This window comes from Lipotes vexillifer, unplaced genomic scaffold (genome assembly GCF_000442215.2).
Source record: "Lipotes vexillifer unplaced genomic scaffold, Lipotes_vexillifer_v1.1 scaffold1201, whole genome shotgun sequence".
Classification (NCBI taxonomy): domain Eukaryota; kingdom Metazoa; phylum Chordata; class Mammalia; order Artiodactyla; family Lipotidae; genus Lipotes; species Lipotes vexillifer.
The window spans coordinates 2,048,561-2,062,119 of NW_006783542.1; the positions used below are offsets into that span (position 1 = coordinate 2,048,561).

General features: G+C 64.3%; 1 protein-coding gene across 1 annotated transcript in view; it reads left to right on the forward strand.

The window, feature by feature from the left end:
- Window positions 1-13,559, forward strand: part of LGR6 (leucine rich repeat containing G protein-coupled receptor 6) — a gene marked incomplete at its 3' end in the record, with an annotated part of 95,291 nt that extends 81,732 nt beyond the window's left edge. Inside the window, 10 exon segments of the mRNA XM_007456168.1 lie at window positions 853-939; window positions 1,842-1,913; window positions 2,758-2,823; window positions 3,719-3,790; window positions 3,963-4,034; window positions 5,216-5,342; window positions 5,345-5,386; window positions 6,122-6,239; window positions 9,654-9,734; window positions 12,568-13,559. Of these exon segments, the coding sequence (XP_007456230.1) occupies window positions 853-939; window positions 1,842-1,913; window positions 2,758-2,823; window positions 3,719-3,790; window positions 3,963-4,034; window positions 5,216-5,342; window positions 5,345-5,386; window positions 6,122-6,239; window positions 9,654-9,734; window positions 12,568-13,559 (1,729 nt within the window).

Consider the following 13,559-nt stretch of genomic DNA (forward strand, 5'->3'; position numbering starts at 1 on the left):
GTGAGTTGGTGCCTCCCCCTGCCCTCTGGCACCACCCCCCACCCGCCAGTCCCGCCAAGTCAGGGTCCTGCTCACATAGCTGAAGGAGCAGCAACCTGACAAGGTTCTGGTTCTCCGGGGCCCCCAGAGCCACACCCTGTGACTCTTGGACACCCAAAGGCATCCTCGTCTCTCCTGCTCTTTCAATTCCCATCCCAAGTGCAACGTCTTCAGAAAACCTCCTGCAGGTGACGCTCTACACGCAGCACCACAGGGATGCCCCTGAGTCTTTCGGGGCGCAAGCTCCACCTTCCTGTGCACCCCACTCTCACCCCTGAGGCTGGCGCCATCCGTATGTTTCATCGCTGGACCCCAGGCTCTCCCGCTCAGGCCCGAGCCCAGGGTCCTCCTCGGGATCCGGCGGCACCCATCCTGCTGGGCTCCTGTCGCGTGCAGGCCCGCGTGGTCCCCCGAGGTGGGGTGACCACTGGGGGAAACCCCGGCAGGTGACACTTAGGGGAGACCCGCTTCCCGGCTCCAACGAGCAACCCCAGCAGACAAACACCTTTTCGGAAGCACTCAAGCCGTTGCCTTTCAAACGGGGCGAGTCCCACGGTCCCTGCCTGTGTTTTGTGCGCACTGGGCCTGGGTAACTGGGTGGCCAGGTGGCTGGGGGCCAGGTGACCGGCTCTGTCCGGGCCAGGCTGGGTGGAGCTGACCTAGGAAATGGCAGCTTGGACCCTGCTAGGCATCCAGCCTCCACCAGGGCCTGAGCAGCTGGGGTCACCGGAGGGAGGTCGGGGAAGGACGGTGTCCCCAGAAGATGGGGTCCCTGTGGGGGTGGTCCCTGAGGGCTGACCCCCCCTTCAGCACCTGGTGCTCTATCTCCAGATCTCTGAATGGTGCCACGGACATCCAGGGGTTCCCAGATCTCAAAGGCACCACCAGTCTGGAGATCCTGTGAGTGGACGCTGGCCCCCCGATCCCCTGTCGCCCCCCAGAGCCCCCCAGAGTCTGGTCCCCGTTGTCTGGCCTTCTAGCCTGGCCCAGAGGGGCCCTTGGCCGCTCCCACCAGGCTGGCAGGTGGTTCGGGGCGGGAGGGGCTGCTCTTCCCCGCTTTCCCAGCCTGGGGTTTCTCGGCGATCCTAACCACAAGCCGAGGTGCACGGAGGACCCGGGAGCGGCAGGAGGGCTGTGACAGCCACCTCCTGTGCTTCCTGGTTGCCACTTCGTCCTGGGGGGGAGGGGGGAGAGAGTAGCAGGCCCTCGATTCACTGTAAGAGAGTGAGCAGAAGGGCCACGCGGACACCCAGAGCTGGAAAATCTTCCTCGAGGGAAGAATAGTTCCCTGAGGGTGACCTCGGCCTCACGCCCTCCCTGGAGCACCCTGTCCCGAGGCCGCCGCTCTGCAGCCTGCTCGCAGCCCACTGCCCCGCCCCGGGCGCCCCGGCATCCTCCCTGCGCCAGGCACAGGGCACGGGCTCTGGGCTTGGTTCCCAGGGCCCCACTGGGGCTGGAGTTTCCATCCACGGCCTGCGCATGGTCCCCCTCCCCTACAAGGAGCAGAAAAGGGTCTGGCCCCCGTGTTGCTGGTGACACCAGGAGACGTGGGGGGACACGAAGGGGAGGGCGGGAGGGTCTGGCTGCAGGACCGCCTGCCAGGCGGTGCCCGGCTGTGCCCCTCTGTCCACCCCAACCCACCTCCTCCTCTCTCTCCCCGCAGCACCCCGCCCCGTGCCCCCCACTTCTCTTTTGTCAGCTCTGTGCTCCCACGTCAGCGTCAGGCCAGAGGGGAGGCGGGGGGAGGGGCCGGGGACGACAGGGCCCGGGTCGGTGCCAGCCCCGCTCCGTTCTCCCCGCAGGACCCTGACCCGTGTGGGCCTCCGGCGGCTCCCCCCGGGGATGTGCCAGCAGCTGCCCAGGCTCCGTGTCCTGTGAGTGCCTCCCGCGCCCTCCCGCCTGGCAAGGCCCCTCTGGCCTCCGTCCCCTGGTCACTCTCTTCCTGGAGAGAGGCAGCCTGGGCTGAGACCTGCCCGAGAGGGACTGGGCTGCCCTCTCCCATTCGGGGAAAAGCCTCTGTCTTCGAAGTCAGGGCCGGGGCTGAGGCCGAGCTCTGCCACTTCCGGCCGGTGAATCCCGGCTCCCGCTTTGTGTCTCTGAGCTCTGGTTTCTCATCTGCAAAACGTGGGCTCATTTAGGAGGGTTGGAAGTGCCCGGCACGTCGTAGGTCCCCCCAGAGTGGCTCTAATAGGCTACCCGAGTCTACACGGGGACCACAGAGGAGCTTACGTGTCCCGTGAGGAGCAGGGAGTTTCCTCTCCCCTGAGTCTCACTCGGGTCTGAGGTGCTCACCATGGACCACAGCCCCTGGCTCAAGATGTGCACGACCAGCCCTGGACGGGTGTCTAGCCTGCCACCAACAGGCTGTGTGTCCGTGGGCAGGTCCTATCCCCTCTGTGCCTCAGCTGGATGGGGGCTTGGGCCGGGGGATCCCTAGGGGCGTCAGCTCCGTACTGTGACAGTGGTACCGCCTGGGTAGCCTCGGCCAGCTGGCTCGTCCCAGTGTGGCCCTGTTGTGCCCCTCTCACCTCCTGCTTCCTGACCCCCGGGGCCCTCCCAGGGTCCCCTGGGCCTTCATATGGATGAGGCAGCCCCATCCAGGCCCCGCAGAGAGGAGGGGCCCAGCGGGGAGCTGGAGGGAAGTGCCCGGGGTGAGGAGGTCCACAGCCGTGTCCCTGAGGCCCAGCTCCCCTCACCAGCCCGGCCCCCTCTCCCCAGGGAGCTGTCTCACAACCAGATCGAGGGGCTGCCCAGCCTGCATGGGTGTCAGAAGCTGGAGGAAATGTGAGTCTGGGGCATTGGGCCTGAGGGCGGGGTCAGCAAGCACTCTGACCTTCCCCTCCCTGGGCTTGCTGACCCTGAGGTCAGGGCTGGGAGCTCGGCAGAGGCCGGGACAGGCCAGGACTCGTAGTGACAGCCCAGGAGATGGTGCCCAAAAGGGGTCTCGAGGCGGCTCCTTGCGAGTCAAGGCAGCAGGAAACGTGACAGTGATTAGGGCCAGCGGAGGGGCAGGTGGGCTGGATATGGGGTGGCCGTGGGGGACTGGAAGTGCCCAGGCTCTCGGTTTCCATAAGCACACACACACGTGCACAGTCGTGTCCAGGAGGGAAACCTGGCCTGCAGGTTCCACGGGGACCGAAACCACTTGACAGATTCTCCGAGCTCCCTTCACCCAGCTTCTGCTTCCCCAGGTGACAGGGCCTCCGGCCCTCCGAGCCTGGGCCCTCGGACCAGGCAGGGTCGGGGACGTGAGGGCCTGTCCTGGTGCCATGACACTGAAGGAAGGAGGGTCTGCACCTTTGCCAAGGCCCAGGGTCCGTCTCCCACTCAGACGCCAGTCTGTTGAGCTCTGCCTCCCAGCTTGGGCCCGTCTGGGGCCGCCAGGGGCTGGGCAGTATTCTGCTGCTGGACTAGGGTCTGGAGGGCCCGAGGAGTGAGGCCAGCTGGGCTGGGAGCCAGGGCCAGTGGGAACCCTGGAAGCTCACTCCCTTTGGGGCCACAGGGACGGCTTTGTAGCTTTGTCTCCTGACCCATTTACCCAAGGCAGCCACATCCCCCATGCTCCCTTTAATTCTGGTGATTCTGCGGGCTGGGTCCTTTCTTCCGCCCAGTGGGTGGGGTCGGGGTTGGGGGCAGTGTCTGGGCCTCTGGGCTCATCCAGCCTCTCTCACTGCCCTAGTGGCCTCCAGCACAACCGCATCTGGGAAATCAGAGCTGACACCTTCCACCAGCTGACCTCCCTGCAGGCCCTGTGAGTACCTAGGGTGGGGGGGGCCCTCCCTGCATGCCTGCGCCCCGTGAGGACCCCCAGCGGGCAGCCTCCCTGCATGCCCACACCATGGCACATGTGTCGGTGACCCAGGGTAAGAACGACGGGTCCTCCATGTGTCACTGTCCCCTCCTGTCACGTCCTCTGCCCGTAGGGACCTGAGCTGGAACGCCATCCGGTCCATCCACCCCGAGGCCTTCGCGACCCTGCGCTCCCTGGTCAAGCTGTGAGTATCCACTGCCCTCTCCTCCTGGGTGCTGGAGCACCGTGGGCCTGTGGGCTGCCCAGCAGGGGCAGGAGGGCCCGGCCTGGGGTGGGACACGCGTGGGTGTCGGCCACACGTGCTGGGGACATGGCTCCAGCCTAACCGGCATTCGCAGCCCCCTGGACAGACGTGGGGCCTGATGAGCAGGAACCACCCCTACGAGCTCTGCGGTGCCACGCGCAGCCTCAGCCCCCGGGCAGCCAGGTCCCTAAGCCACCGGGGCGGGAACGGGGAGCGTGCGGGGCCGCGGCGCACAGTGGTGCGTGTTCTGCACTGCGTCCTGAAGGCGCATCTGCCGGAGGCCGTGCAGCCCTGCCCCTCGCCTCTTAGGTGCTCCCCGGCCTGCGGAGGTGGTGCTCACTCAAGGGGCCGGGACCCCGGCGCTCACAGCCCTGCTCTCTGGGCTCAGGCCACACTCTCACCGCTGCTTCCCGCCCGTTCGCTCTGCTCCCGCCACAGCAGTTGGATGGGTATTTTTATCCCTTTGAAAGATGAGGCCGCTGAGGCTCGGGCAGACCTGCGACACGCCTCGGCTTCACGGGGAGCTGGTGATGGGGCCCGGTTCCCTGACATCCAGCCCAGGCCGTTTCCACGCTGCTGGTCTGTGGCCGCGCTGTCTGGTTTGGAGGCCTGGCGTCTTCTGATATTCCTCCAGGGGGAGCCATGCACATCTTCACCTCTGGCTACCAAGCTGGCCCTGAAACAGAACGGGCGACCGAACCCCTGCGTGCGGCCAGACGGCCACGCTGTTCAGTCCCAGCTCTGGCCCCCGCATCCTCAGAAGAGCAGGGGGCCGGGGGCCGGCACAGCAGGTGGACGCCCTGGTGGGCTGGACAGGGACTCCGGTGGGACTCAGACGGGGCCCAGCAGCTGTGGCCGAGCGGCTGTGTTACCCAGGAGCTGGGACGGCGTGGCGTCACCTCCAACAGCCCTGTGTAACCGGCCCCCGAGGTCCCACGGGTCGGGGACGACGGAGCCCTGGCAACCCTGCCGCCTCTGCCGGGCACCCGTGCTCCTTCCCCCGAGCCTTCCTTCCCTCCTCTCCTCTGGCTCCCATCCCGGGCACACTGGCCACGCCTCCAGCACAACCCGCCTCCAGCCACCCCCTGACTGCCAGTGACCCTGACCATCCACTGTCCTAGGGACCTGACGTACAACCAGCTGACCACACTGCCCCTGGCCGGGCTTGGGGGCCTGGTGCATCTGAAGCTCAAAGGGAACTGGGCTCTGTCCCAGGCCTTCCCCAAGGACAGCTTCCCCAGACTGAGGTGAGGCTTCCCGTCCCCACACCTACAGAGGTCTGCCTCAGGGCAGTGGCCAGGCCAGGAGGGACAGGAGAGAGCCCACGGCCTCACCCCGAGAAAAGCCTGGAGGCCCAGGGTCTGGCCAGGCCTGAGTGCGGAGGGCCCCTTCCCCCTCATCCCCGCGTAGCATTTCCCTCTCCAGCCCCAGCCCTGGGGGACCCCGGCGAGGACAGAGCTAAGATGGTGGGAAGGCCCCCTGCTTGCTTGGGCAGCTTCCGGGCCTGGAATCAGGGCCGAGCCCAGGGTGCTGATGAGTAGAAAACAGCCGCTCAGCCCTTGCTGGTGCCGAGGACCCCAGGCCTCCTTCGGCCCGTGTGGCCCACGCTCTGTCTGCTGCAAAGCAACGGGGGTCCGGCCTCACCCGCAGGGCGCCGACCCGGCTGTGACGTTCCCAGAGGCACAGGGCGCAGGCCTCACGGAGAGCGAGGGTGAAGAGCGGCCAGGAGAGGCCTGTCTCCTCGCGAGCGGAAGAGGAGGGCTGCCCGGAGGGGCGGGGCTCCCAGGCTGCGTGGCCCGGCTGCTCCCCGTCGGAGCCTGGCTCAGGCCTCTAGATGGGGGAGGACGAGGCTGGATGGCGGTCAGGGCGCTCGGGGGCAGCGGGCGGCTGCGGGCCGCCGGGCCCCGGCCGTGGCTAAGGTGGCCGTGCCCCCCCCCCCCCCCCCCCCCCGCACCCCCCCGCCAGTGAAGGGGCTTCCTAGTGTGTGGAAACCTTTCCTTCTTCACAGCTCCCTCCCAGAGGTGCAGGTGTGCCGCGGCGTCTTCAAGGCCTTGGGCCAACGGGCGCCCCAGGGCCCTCACCCTGACGACCGCGACGCTCCCAAAAGGCCCCTGGGCCTCCCTGCCGGCGCAGCCGAGAGCCGCTGTGAGTGACCCGGGGGGCCGTGGGGGGGGGGCCGGGAGGGAGGAGGCGCAGGACCCCGAGGGGAGCCAGCAGGGGCTGCCGGGGGCCCAGGGAGGGGCGGCCCCTGTTCACGCCTGTCCCCCAGGCCCGGGGACACAAGGGCGGCGCTGACCTTGACGGCAGGCAGGCCTCTCGCCTGCCAAGTCCTCTGTGGCCCCCAGGGCGCGCCCCAGGCCGTGGCTCACGTGACAGCCCTGTCCTGGTGGGCCTCGTGGGCCGCAGCTCCTCCACGGCGCCCCCCGCCCCGCCACGCGAGCCCTGCAGCGGGCGTCCTCAGAGCAGACAGCGTTTTCCAGTCAGCCCGAGCCAGGCGGGGTCAGGTTAAATCAATTAATTAAACCTGCTTCTGGAAAAGAGCCCTCTCACGCTGTCTCAGAGCCAAAAGGACCAGCTGGGGGTCACTGCTGCCCCCGCCGTCTGCCCCGCTGTTTCACCAGGGGCATCAGAGGCCCTGGCGCCCGGGGGCCTCTCGGGGAGGCCAGAGGGGAACACCCACGGGCTGGGGCCTCTGATGAAGGGCAGAGAGAAGGTCTTCGTGGCCTGGCCCCGGTTGCAGAGCGCAAGCAGAATTGGGAGGGAGGGGAAAGGGCCCCGGCTCCGGGGTTTCCCTTCAGTCTCTAACTCCCTCTTCTCAGTGTGTCAGTGCAGAAGCTAAACAGAAAGATCAGCTCTAAACACGTAAGAACATTCATGCCAGTGTAGACGGACCCAGGTTCTAACTCCACCAGACCACTCAGGGGTCGGGTCACTGCGGACGAGGCCTTGCGGAGCCTCCATTTCTTATCCGTAAACTGGGAGCGGCGTTCACGCCCCACAGGCCGTCGGGAGCATTGAAGATCCCGCAGACAGACGCGTGTGCCCTCCGTCCACGGTGGCTACTCACGGAGGGGCCTCTGGCCAGACACGCAGGAGTGTAGCTGGGAGCCCAGGAGGCCGTCGTGGGCAGGCGAAGGGGACTGGAGCCCTCCTGGGAGGGTGTGAGGCCCGGCAGGGGCAGCAGCTTCCCTGGGGCGGTCTGGGTGTCTGCCATCCACTCCACAGGGATGGAAGGAGTGGAAACCTTCCTTCCTGAAAGTGAAACTCCACCAGGCCAGAGTCTGGGAGAACCATAGGGCATCGGGATCGTGGGCGGCCATTGCCATAACGGCACCAGGGCCGGGCCCCACTTCCTGAGGAGCTGCTGAGCCTAGGAGGGGGCCAGGGCCGCGGCTACAGCCATATCCCACTTCCCCCTCGGTGAAGAGCAGTCTTTAGCACTTTGGCTGTGACCTTACAGCCTCAGACGGAGTCCACGGGCCTCAGCTCCTGCATCTCATCCGTGCATTTTGATTTTTTTTTTTCTTGCGGTACGCGGGCCTCTCTCGTCGCGGAGCACAGGCTCCGGACGCACAGGCTCAGCGGCCATGGCTCACGGGCCCAGCCGCTCCGCGGCATGTGGGATCTTCCCGGACCGGGGCATGAACCCGCGTCCCCTGCATCGGCAGGCGGACTCTCAACCACTGCGCCACCAGGGAAGCCCTCATCCGTGCATTTTGATTTCCAAGCACTGCTGAGCTCCGTTCTACAGAGCAGGAAAGGTGGCGAGGGATGGAATGCTAGGCTGTGGGCACAGCCCGGCCCCCTGCCCACCCAACAGCGCCCAGACCATGGGCAGCTCCACAGGGCCTCCCTGCCTCCAGGGAAAGCTCCCAACTGAACTGTTTACCCTTTAAGTGGGAGGAAGGCTCCACACAGGAAGCAGACATGTGAGCTGAAGGCGGGGACAAGCGTGACAAACGGTCGCCTGCCTGGGCCTGGCCTGTACACGGTGGAGAGCCCACTGGCCCGGCTCCCTAACCTTCCAGGAGAGGCAGTTTCCCCCACCTACCCCAACCCAACTCCAGAAACTTTCCAGGAACTCCCTGGCGGTCCCGTGGTTAGGACTCTGCGCTCTCACTGCCAGGGGCCCGGGGTTCAATCCCTGGTCGGGGAACTAAGATCCCACAAGCCTCAAGGGGGATCTTCCAATGATGAATTATCACTGCAAGAGAGTTTTGTCTTTATAAACTATAAACTGGTTTAGTTATCATTTATCATTTCAATATCCTTAAAGAATTTATGGGCCCTGAGATGTCCACCCCCCTGGAGATTGCAGGCCCTGGTTTAATAAACAGCACAAGAGCAGATAAGGAAAATAATGCCATTTGATTCAAAAACGTTTTGGAGTTTCTTTAACAAGGGATTTGCCTTTCTAATCCTATTTTCTCAGAGAGAATCGCAGAGCCTAGACTTAGAATTGGAAGGATGGTTAAAGATGATCTAGTCTATCTGCTAATGCAGTAGAGAAGCGCCTCCTCACACTGGAGACTTCCTGCTCCAGTCTCTCCAGTTACGCACACCGCGTGCATCTGTAAAGCTCCCCCAACCGTCTCCCTGTCCCCCGACCTTGGCTCTGCAGCCCAGCAGCGAGGCTCGGTCTGACTTCTGCTCTGTCGCTCACTGGCTGTGAGACCCAAGGCGAGGTCTTCGCTTTCCTCACGTGTCCGATGATGCCCGGGGCTGCCTGCCTCCTGCAGCTGTGGGGAGGGTCGGTGAGGACTCCGCAGGCACAGGGCCTGGAGGATGAGAGCTGGGGCAGCCCCAGCCCTGGCACCAGGTGACCTCCTCGTGGGTGCAGTGTGCGTGCCCACGGCTCCTCGACAGCAGGGCCGCGTCTCGTCCACCCCACATGCCACCCCGCCTGTGCCCAACGCCCAGCAACAGGGTTCTGCGCTCAGCACACGTGACCTCTGATGGTGGGAGCTTCTCTGTGTAGGGAGAACCAGAGCTTCTCCCTCTGGATCATGATTTGCCTCCTTCTGTGACCCGTCTGTTGATGCTGGTTCTGCCGCCTGGGACCATCAGCACGTCGGGGTGTAGTGATGCCTGCAGGCCGGCAGCTCTTTGAGGACGGCCTTCCTCCCCTCACCCTGCCTTTTCTGAGTCCAACACACCCAGCAGCTCCGCTGTCGTCACCGTCCCTGGTCCACCTCCTCCGAGCGCATCCCGCTCGCTGCTCTGTCCTTTGCAGTGTGCAGGGCTCCCAGCTGGACACGGGGTCACAGCGGTGGGCTGGCCCGTGTGGAGGGCCCCCACCAGCAGGGCAGCCTCCCCTGACTCTGTGCAGCTGCCCGGGAGGACATGGGGGCACTCGGTGTCTGAGGGCCACAGGCGGATAACAGGCAGCTGACCAGAGGTTTGCCCCCGAGGGTAGACACACCTGTGCAGGGCCGTGGGGAGGCCCTGTGCCCAGCAGACGAGTCGGGACAACATCTCAGAGGGGTGGGGTTTTGGAGAAAGGTGGGGCTTGATCCACACCAAGACCAGGGTCTGAGCCAGTTTCTGGTCCCCCCTCAGATGATGTGGACCCAGACGAGCTCCAGCTGGAGGTGGAGGACCCCAGGCCACACCCCACTGTCCAGTGCAGCCCTGTTCCAGGTGAGAGGGGTGCCTCGGGGTGGGGAGGGCAGGGACTGGGTGAGGAGCGTTACGGAAAGTGGGGTCCAGCTGCTCGCCTTTTGAAAGCCAATACTCGAGAGACAAGGTCGGTGGAAAGGAAAGTTTGCTTTACCTTGCAGGCTGGCAACCTGGGAGGGGGAGGGTGGACTCATGTCCAAAGGCCGACTCCCCCCACCGACAGTCAGTGGCCAAGAGCTTTTACGGGGGAGTTTCAGGGATGTATAGGCAGAGGGAGGGGGCTACATGCAGAAACAGCACAGTCAGCTCTGACGGTCATCTTGAAATTGGTCATCGGTGGTCTGATCAGCGTCACCTTGATTGTTTTTAAGCACAGTTAGGCTTCAGTTCCAGGGTCGGTTTGTTCCCATTTCTTGAGGCCGGTTCTCGGAATTGTGGCAGCTTAGGTCACGGCTACAGCCTGGTCATCATGTAGTTCACTTCTTCCAGCTGGCGGGGGCGGGTTTCAGCATCTATAAAACAGCTCACAGGACATGGCTCAGAATATTCTCTACAGCCCTCGAGGAGGGACTGAAGGCCCTTGACTTTGCTCGATGACTATTATTATTTAGTCCTGCTTGACTCTTTCCTTTGCTTCTGCGTTTTCTCACTTCTCTGGTTAAACTTACTCTTTGGTTAAAACCGACAAGAGGCAGGCGGAGGACATGGGTGTGGGGAGGACCACAGCGTCCTGCTCCGTTGCAGGAGCCCCCGCTCTTCGGCGAGTTCAGCCTCTTCTGGTCATTCCCGGGGAAGGGGCTGTCGCCCCCCTTCGGTGGCTGCTTGGGGGGAGCGGGGGAGGGGAGGGGAGTCAAAGCGACATTTACGAATCGCCAGAGGTGATACAGCCAGGAGGAACTTTCTCTCAGCGAAGAGACCCCACTGCTCAGGGTGGTGGTGAGGGGCTGGCTCATCTGAGACCCACAGAGTTCGAGCAGGGCAGCACCCTGCAAGGCCCCCTTCTGCATCCCTCCCCACTCCATCCCAGGAGGGGTGCCGCCTCTCGTAGGTAAAGCTCTCCCGGGCGTAAAACACCGGGTGTCCCCGGGGGCTCCTTCCAGCACTGTCCGCTCCGTAACGGCTGAGGAAGTCTCCTTCAGTCTCTGCTAAATCCATCTTGCTGTCAAGAAGCAGAAAATTCCCCTTTGGTCCAGCCCAGCCTCTGTGTTTAGCGTGAAGCCCCAGGCCGCCCCGGAGGCGGCAGCGGCCACGGGAGCCGGGCCGGGAAGCGTCGGACGAGTGGAAGGCAGTGGACAGCGTCCCTCTCACCAGCTCTCCAGCCCCGCCCAGGCCCCGCAGCACGCGCGCCCCGCGCTTCGCGGCTGTAGCGCGCCCTCTAGTGCCCGCAGCGGCAAGCGCACCAGCGCACCTGGAGGGGCAGGTGCGTGTTCACGCGGCCTCTGAAAACCGGTGATCAGCAGCGACGACATAAAAGGGGAAGCTCCAAAAGACAAAATCCAGCTTGCACTCACTTTTACAATAGCACATACAAATGGCCAAATAAATTCCGGTGCGCCCATATTCACTGCACAGACACCTAAAACGTGTTTTTCAGTGATGTAACTGTATGGGAAAGTGTGCATGATAAAACTTTAACTGAAAAAAGAGAATAAGAAACTATGGGACTTCCCTGGTCGTGCAGTGGTTAAGAATCCACCTGCCAATGCAGGCGACAAGGGTTCAGTCCCTCGTCCGGGAAGATCCCACATGCCACGGAGCAACTAAGCCCGTGCGTCACAACTACTGAGCCTGCGCTCTAGAGCCCACGAGCCACAACTACTGAGTCCACGTGCCACAACTACTGAAGTCCGCGCACCTAGAGCCCGTGCTCTGCAACAAGAGCAGCCACTGCAATGAGAAGCTCGCGCACCACAACGAAGGCCCAACGCAGCCAAATAAATAAACTTTTAAAAAGAGAAAGGATGAGAAACTATGTAAAGTCCCAGTTTAGTTAAAAAAATCTATATGTATATATGTATTTCTTAAAACTCAGAGAAAACATAGCAAAATGATGAGTTTATCTGAGGAGCGATCATAAGCAGTTTCAATCTTTCCATGTTACATTTTCCAATTTTTCTACAATTGACATCTACTATTTGGTAATCAGAAAAAGAACATGTTTAAAAAATAGCTGTCACAAATCCTCTCAAATCCCCAGGCCGCCTAGCAGCACATGGAAGCACAGGAGTCCAGGTCACGATGGATGAAAGAGCAAAGGCCCAGAGTTACAAGGTGGTTTGAGGACAGGGCCTGGGGAGAGAGATGGACAGCGCCAGGCTGTCCCCCATCCAGTGCAGAACCAGACGGGAAAACCCCAGGGGCCACCTGCCCTCTGATGTTCTCAGTAGGCTTTGCCCCCAACACTGACCCAGTCGTGAGCGTTAAATGTGGCCGAGGAACCAGGGAGAGCCCACCTGGCCAGGCTCCTCATGGCAGCGTTCTGGGTGCCGCTCTGCGGGTTGGCCCCAGCCTGTCCCTAGGGCTGCTGCCCTGCCTCCAGGCCAGCCTGTCCCTTCCTTGCTCTGGGTGCTGCTCTCTGGGGAGGGCTGCTCTGCCTGATGTTTCCCCAAGGCTGGTCCGTGCTGCCTTAGTCTGTACCGCGTGTGCGTTTCTCACATGTCTGTGCCTCCGTGTCCTGGGCTGGTGTCCACCCGCCGCAGCTCGTGGAGGAAGTCCTCCTTCTGTGTCCCCTCTGCCCCTCCCCCCGACCCACCAGCAGTCCTGAGACTCCCGGTGGCCTGCAGGGCTGCCCTGCAGATGGATGAGGCCGTGCCTGCCCCGCGGCCCCAGGCTAGTCTGGTCCTCTCTCCCGCAGGCCCCTTCAAGCCCTGCGAGCACCTCTTCGAGAGCTGGGGCGTCCGCCTGGCCGTGTGGGCCACCGTGCTGCTCTCCGTGCTCTGCAACGGGCTGGTGCTGCTGAGCCTGTCCGCAGCCGGGCCCGGCCCCCTGCCCCCGCTCAAGTTCGTGGTGGGGGCCATCGCAGGGGCCAACACCCTGACCGGTCTCTCCTGTGGCCTTCTCGCCTCCGTGGACGCGCTGACCTTCGGCCGGTTCGCGGAGTACGGCGCCCGCTGGGAGTCAGGCCCGGGCTGCCGGGCCGTGGGCTTCCTGGCCGTGCTGGGCTCCGAGGCCTCCGTGCTGCTGCTGACCCTGGCCGCCGTGCACTGCAGCGTGGCCGTGGCCTGTGTGCGGGCCCGTGGGAAGGCGCCGGCCCCGGGCAGCTTGCGTGCGGGGGCCCTGGGCTGCCTGGCGCTGGCGGGGCTGGCGGCCGCCCTGCCACTGGCCTCCGTGGGTGAGTACGGGGCCTCCCCGCTCTGCCTGCCGTACGCCCCGCCCGATGGCCGGCCGGCCGCCCTGGGCTTCGCCGCGGCGCTGGCGATGCTGAATGCCTCCTGCTTCCTGGCGGTGGCCGCAGCCTACGTCAGGCTGTCCTGCGAGCTGCCCGGGGCCGAGCTGGAGGCCGTGTGGGACTGCGCCGCCGTGCGCCACGTGGCCCGTCTCACCTTCGCTGACGGGCTCCTCTACTGCCCTGTGGCCTTCCTGAGCCTGGCGTCCGCGCTGGGCCTCGTCCCCGTCACCCCCGAGGCCGTCAAGTCCGTGCTGCTCCTGGCGCTGCCCCTGCCCGCCTGCCTCAACCCCCTGCTCTACCTGCTCTGCAGCCCCCACTTCCGGGAGGACCTGCGGCGGCTCCGGCCCTGCCTGGGGGTCCCGGGGCCTCTCACCCTGGCGGCCGCTGGCCAGCTGGAGCCGAGCTCCTGCGACTCCACCCAGGCCCCGGTGGCCTTCTCGGACGTGGAGCTCATCCTG